Raw genomic sequence first — 17,768 nt, 5'->3', positions numbered from 1 at the left:
TGAGATTTATCCCTTTGTGCCCTCACCTCAATTAATGTAAGGCATGACATGACACTTATCAATTCCTTCACATCTTTGTCTGCATGCCCACTTCTTTGAACTGAAGCCCATTCTCTGCCACATAGGCCCTGTCAGCCAATTCCAATACACCCTATTCACCTGGACTCCTCCCATTGGTCCTTCACCTGTAACAGCTCTCTTCATCCTGAATCTGCAGATGTGAAATTAGTAACCTTGATTTCTTTGCTCCCCTCAAAATTCTAACCTGTCTTCCTCTGAACTTGCTTCAGTGTGCTCTCTCAGTCTACTGATTTTGTTAACAAACCTGCTGATTAGGGCGCTGCTGTAGTCATCTGACATGCTGACCTCTACCTGGCAAGAGGTCGTGAAAAATGTGTTGCTGGAAAAGCGCAGCAGGTCAGGCAGCATCCAAGGAGCAGGAGAATTGACGTTTCGGGCACAAGCCCTTCTTCAGGAATGAGGAAGGTGTGCCAAGCAGGCCAAGATAAAAGGTACCTTTTATCTTAGTCTGCTTGGCACACCCTCCTCATTCCTGAAGAAGGACTTATGCCTGAAACGTCGATTCTCCTGCTCCTTGGATGCTGCCTAACCTGCTGCGTTTTTCCAGCAACACATTTTTCAGCTCTGATCTCCAGCATCTGCAGTCCTCATTTTCTCCTGGCAAGAGGTGGTGTCAAATCTCAGTCACTTCCTCCAATCTCACTCTGGGTCATGATTTCATCACCGAATATTAGGCTGTTGTTTCCTTGTCTCCTCTGGAGATCTCCACTCCACAGCCACTCACATCAGTTGCCCAACCATGCACGGCCCACTTCTACCTCTTTCCCAAAATTGACAGATAGAACTGCCCTGGCAGACTCATTGTTTCAACCTGTTCTTCCCCCACTGTCATTATTTCAAAATGTTTTGACTTTAATTTCTGCCCTTGTTTGGTCTCTCCCCATTTACATTTGTCATTATTCTGATACATCAGTTCCACAATTTCCAGTTTTCTGCGGTAGCCACTCGTCTGTGGAGTGCATTCTTTCCATATGTCCATTCCCCAACGGAATGGTCTTTGATGCTCTTTTGAAAAGAGGCTTTGCAGTCTCCAGCCACCACCACTTTACTTCTGGCTGAGCTCATTCTCACTCTTAAGTCCTTTTATAACTGATCTCACTGTCTCCATGTCATAATTAATCATAATGTTAAGTTTTGTATCACCAACAAACTTCTTAATCATGCTGTATTTAACTGTAAATCATCAATGCATAAAACCAACAGAAAGGCATGCACAACTGGATGCTGCAGAATGCTACTGCAAACATTCCAGACATCAAAAACATCCACTGACCATTCTCTTATGCTTTTTCATACTGAGCCCTTTTTGAATCCACCTTGCTTTCAGATTTCGTGGGTTTTTAATTTTTTTGACTAGATCGCCATGTGGGACCTTGTCATAAGCTTTGCTAATATCCATGCAACCATTATCAATTCTACTCATTACCACTTTTAAAAAATCAGTCAGCTATTATTTCTATTAATGTATCACTGTTAACTCTTTTTCATTCATAAGGTCATTCTAAATGACGACTCATACTGACTCTCAGACTTTTTTGAATAATTTATCTACAATCTATGGTAGGTTGACTGGCTTGAAACCCCTTGGGCCAGCCCTTCTTTCTTTTTTTAAACAACGGTATATTATTGGAGTTTTCCAGCACCACGTCTGTAGCCAGATATCCCCATACAGTGCGTAAAGATCTGTGCCACCAATGCGCCCTCAAAAGGAGTTTTTATTTTGTAATAACAACAATGTTTAAGTTTTCTTTAGTTTTGGATTGTGGACCAAAACAGGAGAAAGAGTTCTACTTTAAACCAATGAAACCATGGAAGAGATTGTTGCAGTTTTAGAAAGAGCTACTGGAACTCATTGTGAGCTGTAGTTATGCTGTTGTCTTGATTAGGCAGTAGGGGAGAATGCTTGACTGATTAGCACCACGTGTTGAGGCATTTCAAGGACAAGCTATTGATTGGTCTTCTCAATCAGAGCCAGTCCTATGGATCAGAATAATAACATTTTTCTGAATGGCTCCTGGTAGAGGCTTAGATCCTCAGCTCTAAAAAAACAATTATTTTCTCGTAAAATAACAAGGAATTGGAAGCTATTCTCCCTCTCACCATTTACCATAAGCTGCTGCCTACAACCAGTCAAAGAGACTGAAGAATGAGTATGCCACTCACCCCAAGTCTTCAGTGAATAACTGAAGAGACTTGGAAAGAAGATTGGTAACCATAAGATCTTATGAACCCTGTAGACTGGCGTGATTGGACTGAGTTCCCTTTTTTTTAATCTCGATCCAGAATATCTATGATTTTTTTGTCTGCACACATATATAAAGATTTAAGAAAAAGTGGGGTTTAAAGAATTATATTCTTTATAAAATAATTTATATTTTGTTTTTCTGTGGTTGGAATAGATTTGTTTGTAACAAAAAAAACTTTTTTCTAACAGAAACTTAGTTAGTGTATTCTACTAACCAAAATTTGTCAGGCAGGTAAACTGGAGATTTTGAGCAGTTTCATTAAAGCTTTAATTTTTGTGGTGACTCCAGGAGTAATGTGGTTCAAGTATCAGTACACTTTCCCAACTATGTTGTGAAATTTTCTTTGTCTACCACTATGTCTAGGTGTCAGCCTGAATCCACAGCCAGAATGAAGGATGTCAGGTAAGTGGCAAACCCTGGAGAAAATAAGCGTGTTTCACTTAATCTTTCCTCACAGGACAACCCTCTCATCCTACAAATCATCCTAGAGAACCTAGTAAAATCACAGCAAGCTCTTATCAACTTAACTGATTTCTAAGGCCATCGATGATCAAATCACCCACAAAATACCAGAGACCAGAACCCTAGTTTATTTAATCTCTCCATTTAGTTTGATCTTTTGAGTATCGGCATCATTTTGCCATATCTACCTCAGGAAATACTTTCTCACCCACTGGCTTCTTTTGCCTCATCTGTGTTCACTCTCTCAAAGTTGGGGGGTGGATGGTTGCAAGTTTTACAAATTTTGTTCTCTTGCTTCCTGTCCATCATTGCTTTTGTTAGTGAGAGCTATGGAATCGCATGCTTAGAAATTAGGGAATTAGTTGGTGCAATGTCGTATCTAGAGATAGGTTTTGCTATGTCGGTGGGAAAGATATCTGACAACACCCTTTAGTAGCAGATCTCGGGTGCAAATGGGAAAAAAAGGTAAAGGAGACACTTTCTTTTGGTTCTTGAGGTATCTAAGCCCATAGACACCCCAAAGCCTTGTCTACCTTCTTTGTGTGTTCTCATTGTCATGATGCTGTGGTGTAAGATGTGTATTCTGTCTTGGTTTCTTTTAGAAAGAGATTGGGGGGGGCAGGTGGTGAGCAATTTATGAGAAGATAAAAATAAAACCAATGCCTCACAAGTTGTTTAAATTGGAAGATTAGAAACATCTGAGTGGGTGTGGTCAACCTCTCACAGATCGAGGAGTTTTAGTTAGCCTTCCGTAGTTGCTGTTGTGGGCTTGAAGAAGTGAAAGCTATTTTTCCCTTTCTCAATTATAGCTAAACGCTGTGAGTACTCATCTTAGCCTGCTGGATTGCATGTGAGACAAAATCTGTTTTCTGAATTTGCCTTTTTGCCAAAGACTGTGTTTATGGGATGTTACTATATTGGAACAGTTAATTAGTAATTGTTACACCATCTATTATTCTGTTAAGTTTTCCAATAAAGGTATTATTATAAGCTCTTCTTCCTCTTGTTGTATTTTAACTACAATATTTAAATAAACTGTGTTTTGCTTAATGTTGAGTAGTTTGACCAGTCGAATTGCATCTGGAACACAGCACTTTACATTTACCTTTAACTGAGAAAATGTTAGGGTCTAGGCTATTTTATTAAATTATTTTGAGGGGGTCTGATACATAACAGCATCTTGGAGAGGGTTGCCAGGAAGAAGTATAAAGAAGAAGAAAGGTAGCTATCAGATGCCTGCTGTGAAAACATCTACTCAACCCATGGTGGTACCTCTATATGGTACACTGAAGTTATATCTGAAACTTTGACTTAACTCATTCCAGCTCTCTTTACTATCATCTTTTTACCATAATTTTCTTCCATTCTTCTGAATCTTATCCATTTGCTTTTGCTTTGTGCTCCTATATTATCTTGTTCAGACTTCCATAAATTGTTTCTTCCGATCTCACTCCAACTCCTTCCCAATGTTCCCTTTAAAATCAGCTGGTTGCAGCCAATTTTTTTTTCAATGTGCAGAATCTTTAATTTCCTTTGTGTGGTCATGTGCTACTTTCCAGAGTTTTTTGTGGTCAGCCAGTTTAATGGAAATATTGTTTTTCCCCATTCTTCTCACCCTTCTCCTTAATCTGTCCATTGCTGTTTCTAGTACTTCACTTTAAAGATCTTCTGTCAGGTATCCTCTTTTCTTCACAGGAGGCATCTGATGGCTGCCTTTCCTCTTCCTTTGTTTCTTCCTGGAAACCCTCACCAAGCCATAAAAATATTTACAGGTATGGGGACGGCAAACACGAGGGGACACAACTTTAAAGTGAGGGGAGATAGGTATAAAACAGATGTCAGAGGTAGTTTCTTTACTCAGAGTAGTTAAGGGTATGGAATGCTTTGCCTGCAACGGTAGTAGATTCGCCATGTTTAAGTGCATTTAAGTTGTCATTGGACAGGCATATGGACGAACATGGAATAGTGTAGGTGGGATGGCCTTCAGATTAGTATGACAGGGCGGTGCAACATCGAGGGCCGAAGGACCTGTACTGCGCTGTAATGTTCTATGTTCTATGTACTCTATTCTTCCATGGCCTGCTGAGTCTCATAGGTATTTCTTATTACCATCACAAAGTCTCTGCCAACACTTCCTTCGTATGACCTCCCTCATGAACACTCCCTCTAGGCTGCATACCTTAGTGCTAACAGTTCCCAGCACTGACTTCTGGTTTTGGAAGTCGCTGATGCATACAGACTTTGGAGGTCAGTGGAAAAGAAAAGAAATGAAAGGCGACATAGCTCAAATAACAGTCGCAATCACTGTTGTGAATGTTACATCTTTACAATGACTTGGCTGCATTGGGACAGGAGGGGCCCAAGTCAACAGCAAGGGCCAAAACATTCACATCTGAACACAAAAGCAAAAAAAAAATCAGATGACTATGAACAGGAGAGGTACATCTCACGGAGACAAAATGTTGCAGCTGCTGTTGTCAGCAGACAGGCAAACATGTATTTTTGCTGAATGTGGGAGAGTAATTAGTGCATGGAGCAGGATAGAAAGGAATCTAAAAGATTTGTCCTCATGTAACTAGGTGAGAAGAGGAATCACTGGAACAGGCCTTACTGTTGGAACAAAGTTCAAACCTTCTTCAAAAATTGAGATAATTCCCTCTGACAATTGCTTGATGTTACAACACAGCAAAATTGGGAGAAGTTAAGCTGTTGAAAGTTGGAAGTGATGCTGAAATGCTTCCTGTAAAAAAAAAACACAATTTTGCAGAGGCCTTCAGGTGTTGCAGTATAATTTTAAGGGTAAAACAGAGAGCTAATAGCTACTTTACAGGAGGTAACTGAAGGCCCAAATTTGACAGCCACACTGTAACATAAGTGAGGCAGTCTACTGTCTCAAGAAATGCCCTAGTGAACATATGATCCTGTCCAGACACTTCAGAAGCAGCAGTCTTAGCAAAACAAAAAAGATGACTATTGGCCAAAGTTTTATTTGCTTAAGTATATAGACTGATCAAAATACTTGTGGAGATTAAGGACTTATCATTTGTGACAGATTTTTCCTTTGGCAAAAACATTTTCTTTTAAATCAACCTATTTGAATCTGTTAACTCACACCTCCATCACATTCTAAGATGGTACCTTCTGGCCCAAAGGTAAGGACATTACCATTACACCACAATGTGCAAATACTATCCTAGCACCCCACTCCAACCCATTAACAAAAATTAAAAAAAGGATGAAAAATTATCAGAGATTTGCAGGAATGTAGAGTTGGAGTTAAAATCTGATCAGCCATGGTCTTATTAAATAGCTAAGAAGCCTCGAAGGGCTGAATAGACTACTTTTATTCCTCACTCATATTTTCGGATTGGCTTAGAAATAAGCTGAAAGTCATGACCTCCAAATGATTAGTCAGCTGACACATAACTTGTTGCAGTTTATGTCGAATTAGCCTCACACTGAAAATGGAATGCACTGCACCTATCAGAGCTAAAGCATTATTAGAAGAGTATAACAAATTTGAACTTCATCATATATGGGGAGAATGTGGAAAATTGCCAGGAGTGCCAAATATAAAGCATCGTTTTGAATTATTTACCAGTTTTAGATCATACATATACACAAAAACCAAGAACAAAATATTAATGACTTACAATGCATTTGTCAAAGTTGCGTTTAATGTGCACCAGAATGTTTCCTAGGGTAGATTTGAGAAAGGAAGAACGGTCACAATCTTGAGTTATCAGTGTCCGCTGGCTCACTACGACCAGCAAATGCAGGGTGTTGGAAGGGTTGATCTTGTCACACAGGTTTACAAACCCCTTTAGATCTTGTTCAAGAGTATTGAAAATTTCATTCATAATTTTTCTTTTAGTGCTCACACCAGGATCTTCCTGCCTAATAGAAAACAAAATTAGGAAAAGATGCAGCATAGATATTTGATCGGAAAGTGTATCAACCTTCAGAATGAAAGATTTTTAAAAAAGTTTTAATATAGTGAAAGTTTACCTGAAATATAAAAATGATCTTTAAGTATTCAGGTTTCAAGAATTATATATTTGCAAAATTTAGAAATTGACAGCAGTTGTAACATTATAAAACATGAAAATTATTGTATTATTCTGAATAAATGAAGAATTTGCATTTATACAGTATCTTTTACAGACACAAGTCTTTCAAAAATGCTTCAAATCTAAAGAAGCACTTGGATGTGCAATACCAAGGAAATGAAGCAATTAAAATTGCTTCAACAACAGAGATAAAATAGCAATAGAGATAAAAGACCATATAACCCGATTTTGGTGTGGTCTTGGATAGGAGACAAATGTTGGTCAGAACGAATAGAGAATTCTGTTATTCTTTTTTTGAATTTTTTATGGGACGTGGGTGTCGCTAGCTTGGTATTATTGCCTATCCTAAATGGTCTAGAGGGCAGTTAGGAATGAATCACACTGCTTTGGATCTAAAGTCACACATAGGCCAGACCAAATAAGGATTGCAGATTTCCTTCTCAAAAGTATGCTAACAAAACAGATGGGTTTTTAACAACAATTCACAGATCACATGTTTACATGGTTGCCATTAGACCAGTCTGAATAACAGAAATAACATTATCTTTGTGTCACTTTCAGAAGACAGCATCTCGAACAATGCAGCACTCCCTCCTCCAACCAAGATTATTTGTTCAGGCCGCTAGAGTGGGATTTTTAAAATTCACTTGTGAGACATGGGCATCACTGGCTGACTAACATTTATTGCTAGTTAGTGAAGAAGGCGTTTGATATGCTTTCCTTTATTGGTCAGAGTATTGAGTACTGGAGTTGGGAAGTCATGTTGAGGCTGTACAGGACACTGGTTAAACCACTGCTGGAATATTGCATGCAATTCTGGTCTCCTTCCTATCGGAAAGATGTTGTGAAACTTGAAAGGGTTCAGAAAAGATATACAAGGGAGATTTGAGCTACAGGGAGAGGCTAAACAAGCTGGGGCTGTTTTCCCTGGAGCGTCGGAGGCTGAGGGGTGACTTTATAGAGGTTGACAAAATTATGAGGGGCATGGATAGGGTAATTAGACAAAGTCTTTTCCCTGGGGCCGGGAGTCCAGAACTAGAGGGCATAGGTTTAGGGTGAGAGGGGAAAGATATAAAAGAGATCTAAGGGGCAACTTTTTCACGCAGAGGGTGGTACGTGTATGGAATAAGCTGCCAGAGGATGTGGTGGAGGCTGGTACAATTGCAACATTTAAGAGGCATTTGGATGGGTATATGAATAGAAAGGGTTTGGAGGGATATGGGCAGGGTGTTGGCAGGTGGGACTAGATTGAGTTGAGATATCTGGTTGGCATGGACGGGTTGGACCGAAGGGTCTGTTTCCATGCTGCACATCTCTATGACTCCTTAATTGCCATTGAGAAGGTGGTGGTGAGCTGCTTTCTTGACTGCTGCAGTTCACGTTGTGAGTTGAAACACAATGCTGTTAGGGACGGAATCCCAGGATTTTGACCCAGCGACACTTAAAGAATGATGGTACAGACTGATTTGGAAGGGAACTTGCACATGTTCTCAGGTACCTACAGCCCTTATCCTTCTAGGTAGAAGTGGTTGTGGGTTTGGAAGGATCTCTGGCGAAATTCTGCAGTGCATCTTCTAGATGGTACATACTGCTGCTACCAAGCATCGGTGCTGGTGGGAATGGATGCCTGTGGATGTGATGCTAATTAAGTGGGCTGCTTTGTCCTGGATGGGGTCAAGCTTCTTGAGTGTTGTTGGAACTCACCCATTCAGGCAAGTCAGGTGTATTCGATCACACTTCTAACTTGTAGATGGGGATTAGCCTTTACTTAATCAGAGATAAGTTACTCGCTGCAGTACTCCTAGCCTCTGACCTGATCTTTTAGCCACATTGTTTATATGGCAAGTCCAGTTGTGTTTCTGGTTGATGATAACCCCAAGAATGTTGATGGCAAGAGATTCAGTGATGATACTGCCACTGAATGTCAAAGGGAAGTGGTTAGAGTAGCTCTTATTGGAGAAGGGTTTGCCTGGCATTTATGTGGTGCACATGTTACTTGCCACTTTTCAGCCCACGCTTGGGTATTGTCCACATCTTGTTTCATTTGAACATGGACTACTTCATTATCTGAGGAGTCGAGAATAGTGCTGAACACTGTGCAATCATCAATGAACATCCCCACTTCTGACCTTATAATGGAGGGATGGTCATTGATGAAACAGCTGAAGATGACTGGACCTAGGACATTACACTGAGGAACTCCTGCACGGATGTCCTGGAGCAGAGACGACTGACCTCTAACAACCACAACATCTTCCTACATGCCAAGTACGGCTCCAACCAGCAGAGTTTATCCATTTATTCCAGTCTTGCTAGGCATTCTTGATGCCACTGCTGGTAACGTGTGGCCTTGATGTCAAGGGCTGTCACTCTCACCTCATTTCTGGAATTCAGCTCTTTCATTCATATTTGAACCAAGGCTATAATGAGGCACACCTGGCTGAAGATTCCTGTGAATGTCTTATTTTTTGCACTGATGAGTTTGGCACTTTCATCATTAAGGAGTCAGAGTTTTCTGACAAGTAGCTTAAAATTATTTATTATTAATGTTAATTATTTTCATGAGGTGAACCATTTCTGTGATGGTAGATGCTAGTAGGGAATAAATTATAACAACTCTTTTAGGTTTTGAAAGGTTACATCTAATGCACACATGGGAAACAAGAACTGAACATACTATCATGCAGGCATTGCTGGCAAAGCCACGTCTCCAAGTCTTCTTTTGTCACCTTAAACATGTCCTTTGAGGTCTATTTCAATTCAAATGACAAATATATGTTTCTTAATTCTTTGAAATTTACTTGATGGTGGCAATATATATTTTAATTACAGCTCATCCCAGTCTCCACTCTACACCCAATAAAAATCTGGAATTACAAGGCTAGTCTAATGACATTCATGTAACCATTGTCAATTGTTGTAAGTACCCATCTGATTCACTGATGTCCTTTCAGAAAAAAAAACCTTCTGTCCTTACCTGGTCTGGCCTCTGTGTGACTCCAGAACTGTAGTAACATGGCTGATTCTTAACTACCTTTGAAATCACTGCGCAAGCCCATTCAATTCAAGGACAGTTAGAGATGGGCAATAAATGCTGGCCTTGCTAACAACATCCTCATCCCATGACTGAATAAAACAATGTTGAATAAAAAACTGGGATTATCTTTGCATTGTAGGACAATGCTGGAATAGTTAACATTTTTACTTCTGTCAGCATCTAACAGAGCTTAAAATAGCCCAGAAAGATTTGGCAATAAATAGTTAAACCACTGTATCCAATCTAATTTCTGTCCTTTGGTCTTAAGGGAGCAGAAATGAAAGCTACAATGGAAGATGATCAGGGTAAGAATGGGTAATGGTTTTAGCGGATAACATAATAACAAATCTGGAGTTGAGGAAACGTATAATTGTAGAAATGTCATAATGAATGATGTCCAAAGGTTGGGATTCTAGCACAGTTGTAAGTCAATTGTAGAACAACTATTTTTTAGGGTTGGCACATAAGGAATTAGAGTTGGGAAAGAAAAGGGAATGTCAGTAAAGAGTGATGTTAGGAACTGATCAGAGAATACTGCGTAAGTAATTGATAGGGTGGAAGTGTGAGATTGCAAGAGATGGCAAATTCGAGGCAGTAGCTGTCAAAATGGGTTCAGGAGTTTACTGGAGGGAATAAGACAACAGTAAGTTAACAAGAGAAAAAGCATGGTGAGTTGAACTGGAAGATGAAATCATTTTAAGGTCAAGGAGTTACGTTGTGCGGAGGATGACGGGAGGAAAGCAGTGAAGATATACCGATGTTATATTTTACTGGCATATCAGTGGGTAATAAGCATTATAGTCATACAGCATGGAAACAGATCCTTCTTTCTAATTGTCTATGCCGACAAACTAAACTAAACTAGTCCCACTTGCCTGCCTTTAGCCCATATCCCTCTAAACGTTTCCTGTTCATGTACCAGTCCAAATGCCTTGTAAATGTTGGAAGTGTACCAGCATCTGCCACTTCCTCCGGTAATTCGTTCCACATATGAAAATTCTCTGTATCAAAACATTGCCCCTCAGGTCTCTTTTAAATCCTTCTCCTCTCATCTTAAAGATATGCCCCCTAATTTTGAACTCCACGCCCCCCTCCCCCCCCATCCTGGGAAAAGACCTTGTTATTCACCTTATTTATGCCCCTTGTGATTTTATAAACCTCCATAAGGTCATCCCTCAATCTCCTAAGCTCCAGTGGAAAATGGACCCAGCCTATCCAGCCTCTCCTTGTATAGAGACTGATGAGTTAAATAAGGGCGATATAAGTGCAACTAGATGAGACGTTCAAAGGAGGAATACGTTAGAGGGTTGGAGGGACTGTGAAAATGCCAGTTGGTGATAACGGCCAGATCTCCACAGTCTTCACAGGACAAGTGATTTATTTGATTTGATTTATTTATTGTATTTTGTCACAAAATATAGTAAAAAAAAATTTTATAGTGTTGCCATACTCTGATGCCATCTTAAAACACAGAAAAAGAAACCAATGTGGTCTCCAGACATACTTGCACCACTACTATCTTTTATGGAGCTGTTTATGGCCTGCTGTAAGTATTTGGGAGTTGTTTACCAGTAAATTCCATTGGTTAGGGTCAAATGATTTCATCAAGCTTTGCTCACATCAAGCTGAGTGCCAAAGGAAAGGAGCACATTTTCAGATAAGTGAACAGAACAAAGGAATTTCTTTCACAGAGAGAGGAGAAGCCTTCAAGACCACATTGAAAAAGCACGTGCCCTGAAGTTACTTTCAGAGAGAACAACGAACCATGAGGCAAGAACTGCATGGAGAACAAAGTTCGGCAGTTCATTCAAATTGGGGTAATGTTTGATTCAGGCCAAACTTATAGAGTTAAAATTAGAGTTAGGGTTAAATGTGGATTAAGTAAAGCCAAGGTAAAGTGAAGTTAAGTGAGTTGAGTTAAAATTGAAATTAAGTTAGATGAAATAAGAAGTAAATGTGTCAATTAATGTATGTTTTATATTAAGTATTGGTACTTAAAGAACTAAAATGAAGAAATGTTTGTTTAATTAAAGTCTGAATCAGTTCCCTTCCTTTTGTCTGTCTCTCACTGACCATCTTTCATTACAGCTTTCAGCTCTGCATTTGGTACTATACTCTCCAATAAAACATTATCCAGTCTCTCACTGACCATCTTTCATTGCATCTTTCAGTTCTGCTTCCTTAAGATAAAAGGACAGAGGCTAGGACAGATATGGTAGGCCATTGGATTAGTCATTCATTGCCAAATCGTGCTGGATTATTTTAAGCTTTATTGAATGCTACCAAGGCAAAAGAAGTGTTAATTATTCCAGGATCATCCTACAAGTTCCAAGATGACAAACAACTTGCTTATATTCTTAAAGCATGGTACTTTCTACATATACTACCCAGAGGGTAACTGATGGGTTGGTATCTCTGACCTCACTTCTCCAACTGCTTAAAAAATAGCCCAAGCAAAAAACAATGAAGGTAGCAAATGCAATAATTCAATATGTCCTTATGGAAGTGATAAGCCCAAGCATTACATTACAATAGTTGTTACGTACTCTGTAGCACTCCGATAAGTTTGTATTCTTTCTGTTGAATCCTGGTTAACTGCATGAACGAGATCACACTTACTCCCCAACAACTGGAAAAAAAAATTGAATGTAATTAATACAACATTTGAGTTTGAAACTCAAAAACTGCTCAGCTAATGCCGGTGATGAATCTATCAAATAATTTATGAGCTATTTCATATAGTTATTCATCAGAAAACAGCAATACCTGGACACCATTGCTATTTAAATTAGCTGTAGAATAATACTGTGAATGCTGGAGATCTGAAACTCAAACTGAAAGTGTTGAAGGTAAATCAATAGGCCTGTCAGCACCTGTGGAAAGAAAAACTGAATTAATGTTTTGAGTCCAGTGACCCTTCATTAGAACTGAAAGAGGTGGACCAGATGATGAGAGGCAGAGATAGAGTTGATACCCAGAGACTTTTTTCCGAGGGCAGAAATGCCATCATGAGGGGGCATAATTTTAAGGTGAATGGAGGAAGGTTTAGGGGAGATGTCAGAGGTAGGTTCTTTACACAGAGAGTGGTGGGTGCATGAAATGCACTGCCAGCAGTGGTAGCAAAGTCAGATACATGAAGGACATTTAAATGACTCTTGGATAGACATGAATAATAGAAAAATGAAGGATATGGAGGTTAGTTTGATCTTAGAGTAGGATAAAAGGTGGCACATCATCAAGGGCCGAGGGCCTGTACTATACTGTACTATTCCATCTTCTTGAAAGCAGCTGGGAAATGCTGATATTCATGCTGATGGGAATAGTGTCTGGTGTTGACATCTTGCTGGAGGTGATGGAAATAGCAACTCATGATCCTTTGGATGTGGAGGCCGGTGGGGCAGAAAGTGAGCACAAGGGTCACCTGATCATTTTTGTAGGAGGGAAGGGAAGGAGTGAAGGAAGAAGTGCAGGAAATGGAACGAACCATGGTGGGCCTTGTCAACCACCATGACAGGAGATGGTTGGTTCGAGGCAAAAGTTGGACATTTTGGAGGTTCCGCTGCGGAAGTAGGCATCATCAGGACAGCTGGGATGGAGACGGAGAAACTGGGACAATGGAAAGACTTCTTAAAGGGAGCTGCCACTTTAACATACCAGCATATTCCCATGCCAACATTTCTATCTCAGGCCGACTGCAATGCTCCAGTAAAACTCAACACACGCTGGAGGAACAACAAACACCTCACCTTCTGCCTAGGTATGGTACAGCCTTCAGGACTCGATGTTGAATTTAACAATTTCAGAACATGAACACCTTCTTTCACATTTGTTACCCACACTTCACACTTCCTGTTAGCACTTTTTCAACATTCCCTTCTCCTCCAATTTACTATCAGTAATTGCTTTATCTGCTTCCTTTTTTTTCCTCTTTCTGAGCACTGTCTCCATCTATTAAACTCACTCCTTCCTCAGCTGACCCCAATCACCTCATCATTGGATAAATACTACAATTTTCCAGCTGCTTTCAGTTCTGACAAAGGCTCAGTGGACTTAAGAGAGAGGGAAAAATTAACAGTAATGACATAAAACTCAATCAAGCAACATGCTTTTGTAATAATTTACTAAAATGTTAACAAAAAGTGGTTAGCACTGCTGCCTCACAGCACCAGGGACTTGGGTTCGATTCCAGCCTTGGGTGACTGTCTGTGTGGAATTTACACATCTCCCAGTGTCTGCGTAGGTTTTCTCTGGGTGCTCCAGTTTCCTCCCACTGTCCAAAGATGTGCAGGTTAGGGTAATTGGTCATGCTAAATTGCCCATTGTGTTCAGGGATGTGTAGGTTAGATGCATTTTCTCTCCACAGATGTTGCCAGACCTGCTTTGTTTTTCCAGCACTTTCTGTTTTTGTTTCAAATTAACTGTGTTTTCCACAATTTTCAGTACCAAGAAAGAAATTGATTACCTCTAATACGATGAAAGTTTAGCATAGATTGGTGGAAATTGGAAGGAAGGATTCTAACTTATAAGTATAATAAAATCTTTACATTAAAAAATTACAGATGTTATCATTGAGCAATTTAGATAATAGTGATAGTATTTGGCTTCAAGCTTTTTTGAGGACATGTGAAATCCTAGAAGTGTTATGTCGTTCGAAATAATGAAGTCAAAAACAAGGACATATATTGTTAAAACTTAAGATTTAGAACGTTACTACAAAACCTGTCGTGTTTCACTGCATGTGTCTTCTGTCATCATAAAGAATTTGGTGATAAATTCCTCCTCTGCAATACATATGGGTTCCAGTTCTGCTAATACATGATCTATGATCTTAAGAGAGAGGGAAAAATTAACAGTAATGACATAAAACTCAATCAAGCAACATGCTTTTGTAATAATTTACTAAAATGTTAACAAAAAGTGGTTAGCACTGCTGCCTCACAGCACCAGGGACTTGGGTTCGATTCCAGCCTTGGGTGACTGTCTGTGTGGAATTTACACATCTCCCAGTGTCTGCGTAGGTTTTCTCTGGGTGCTCCAGTTTCCTCCCACAGTCCAAAGATGTGCAGGTTAGGGTAATTGGTCATGCTAAATTGCCCATTGTGTTCAGGGATGTGTAGGTTAGATGCATTAGTCAGGGGTAAATGTAGAGCAATAGGGTAGGGGATTGGGTCTGGGTGGGTTACTTTTCAGATGGTTGGTGTTGACTTTTTGGGCCGAAGGGCTGGTTTCCACACTGCAGGGATTCTATGATTCTATGAATTGGTTTATGAAGACTGACCTTTAACCTTTTCAACTACTCAGGTATATAAAACAAAATTTGAATCAAGATTCCTTCTGAAAAACTGGTGAACCAATTACTTTATACGTAGCATGGCAGCAGTTTCATGGCAATTTTCTAATATGTAAATTATCCAATTATGAAATTTAATTCTTTGACTAGTCTGGCAGAAATTAGAACTCAACCTTAAGTTACTTGTTCAATATCATAATGACTACGCTGTTATATCTTCAGCTACCGTGTTCCAGGACAGCATTACCAATGACGGTTGCCCATGATTATGCTTGCCAAGATACTGCAGTGGTTTGCTGTTGCCTTCCAACCATGAATCTCTCTTTTATCACCCTGTCATTGGCATATGTTGGAAGGATTTATATAAGTTGATACTTAAGCTATTTGGCAGAATTATCAATGCATCTTCATTGGCCATCAACTGCTGTGAGTTGAATCCAGAACTTCTGTTTCGGAGACAGGGACAGTGTCCATTGTGCCACAAGACCTCCCAGTATTTCATAACTGAGGCAATTCTTGTTTCCTTTAAAATAAATCATGTTAGAATAGAAGAAATGTCAATCATCTTTAACCTAGAAAGATGTTCCCTTATCAGCTGGATTTTTGCTACTGAGGCAGGTAGCAAATTATCTGACTCAGCAGATCTGCTAAACTATAAAGGGCTCCATTGGACTAAATTTTTTTTTTTTTTTTAGATTACTTACAGTGTGGAAACAGGCCCTTCGGCCCAACAAGTCCACACTGCCCCGCCGAAGCGCAACCCACCCATACCCCTACATCTACCCCTTACCTAACACTACGGGCAATTTAGCATGGCCAATTCACCTGACCTGCACATCTTTGGAGTGTGGGAGGAAACCGGAGCACCCGGAGGAAACCCACGCAGACACAGGGAGAATGTGCAAACTCCACACAGAGAGTCGCCTGAGGCGGGAATTGAACCCGGATCTCTGGCGCTGTGAGGCAGCAGTGCTAACCACTGTGCCACCGTGCCGCCCACCAAATGCTAAAGAGGTGGGGTGTGGCCAAGTCAGTGCACTGGCCCCAGAAGGATTGGATGACTAGCAAGGTGGGCTGGTTAGAAGGCAAATTCGCTTCTCTCGGAAATCATCTCAGTAGTTTTTAAGATTTTAGGCCCCTCTATCCGTCACAACCCTTCACCCAAATCCCCATGTACTATCATGCTATCTCATGTGTCCTTTCCATGCAGCTCCATGCTTCCTTCTACCCCTATGGTGCTTCCATGACAACATCCACCATCCCCCACCCCGCTTACCTTCGCTGCATGGCCCTTCCTATCTCTATGCCACTTTCACAGCCATTCACTCAGTATCCATCATTCAACCATCCATCCACCTTAAGAACCATAAGATGAAAAAAAAGTCTAAGAGCCTAATACAGCTCTCACTCAAATATACCAAATAGTGCAAAAACAAAATCCATTCATAAAACCCATTTAAAGTTTTGAATTCCCCAGGCTCCTTGTTCTTGGAGAAAACCACTGTTGCCCATGAAGTACCTGGCTGGCATTTAATACATCATGTTTTCTCCAAAGAGCTCAGGACCTCCATAACTTCGATTAAACTTCATCCTTTGTTTTTAGGCTTATAATTAGCATATCTTCCTTACAATCCACAATACAGATTCACTAGGTAGCAGCATAGAAGGGACGTAAGCTTGGAAGATAAACTGATGGGCGAAATAGCATCATTTAAAAAATAGTAGTAAGTCATTCAGCCCCTCAAGCCTGTCCCTCCATTCAGCAAGATCATGGCTAATCTGTCCCAGGTCTGAACTCTCTTTGTGCCACCTCAGCAGAACCATCAACTCCCTGATATTTCAGAAATCTACTTACCTACTCTTTAAGCAGCCTCCACATTTTTCTGTGGTAGAAACATTTGGACATTCACTACCCTTTGGAAGAAGAAATTCCTTTGTACCACAGTTTTAAATGAGCATTCTCTTATTCCGTAGCTAAGTCCCCCAGTTTCAAATTCCCCACTAGTGAGAACATCTTTTCAACATCCACTCTGTCAAGGATCACTCAGAATCTTGTACATGCTCTGTGCCTAAGTGAACATCTGTAGCTAACACCCAACATACCTGTAGCCATAGATAAGAGTAATTAGGTCCATCTTTGAAAGTAGGTTGTCAGTGCAATTTTGATATTACAAATTCATATTTTGGCCTGGCTAATGATTTTAACTGAGGTGCCTATTCAGAAGCAATGATAAATAGATGTATGATGTATATACTCTGTTACAAGAAATAAGACCTGCAAGGACAATGGTTAACCAACACAGCCTGATTTGCCACACCAGGCAAAATACTGCCAAACATATTTTCAGACATTGCATCTGTGGGGAAAGTTACAAGAGTGATGTTAATCAAGGAATTGTTCTGGTGCAGAAGCCCATTTAGGCTATTGTGATTGTACTGATTCACCCAGCAAGTTTTAGAACCAACTATGGTACTGTGTCATTTGCTGCGAAGATAGCTGTTGCAAATATGTGCCATAAGATTGACACAATCACCAACAAAGGCAATTAATTGGTGACTAAAAGCTCCTTGTTGGATTTATT

At 40.1% G+C, this 17,768-nt stretch overlaps 1 protein-coding gene across 1 annotated transcript in view; it reads right to left on the bottom strand.

The window, feature by feature from the left end:
* Positions 1-17,768, bottom strand: part of LOC140495855 (exocyst complex component 1-like) — a 105,594-nt gene that overhangs the window by 18,831 nt on the left and 68,995 nt on the right. The window contains exons 12-14 of the mRNA XM_072595054.1: positions 14,616-14,723; positions 12,443-12,525; positions 6,443-6,686 (exon numbers count right to left, since the gene is read on the bottom strand). Of these exons, the coding sequence (XP_072451155.1) occupies positions 6,443-6,686; positions 12,443-12,525; positions 14,616-14,723 (435 nt within the window). The remainder of the gene's footprint in view (positions 1-6,442; positions 6,687-12,442; positions 12,526-14,615; positions 14,724-17,768) is intronic.

Source organism: Chiloscyllium punctatum, chromosome 25 (genome assembly GCF_047496795.1).
Source record: "Chiloscyllium punctatum isolate Juve2018m chromosome 25, sChiPun1.3, whole genome shotgun sequence".
NCBI lineage: Eukaryota > Metazoa > Chordata > Chondrichthyes > Orectolobiformes > Hemiscylliidae > Chiloscyllium > Chiloscyllium punctatum.
The sequence above is the reverse complement of the archived record's forward strand: the minus strand, read 5'-3'. Positions and strand labels throughout refer to the sequence as shown.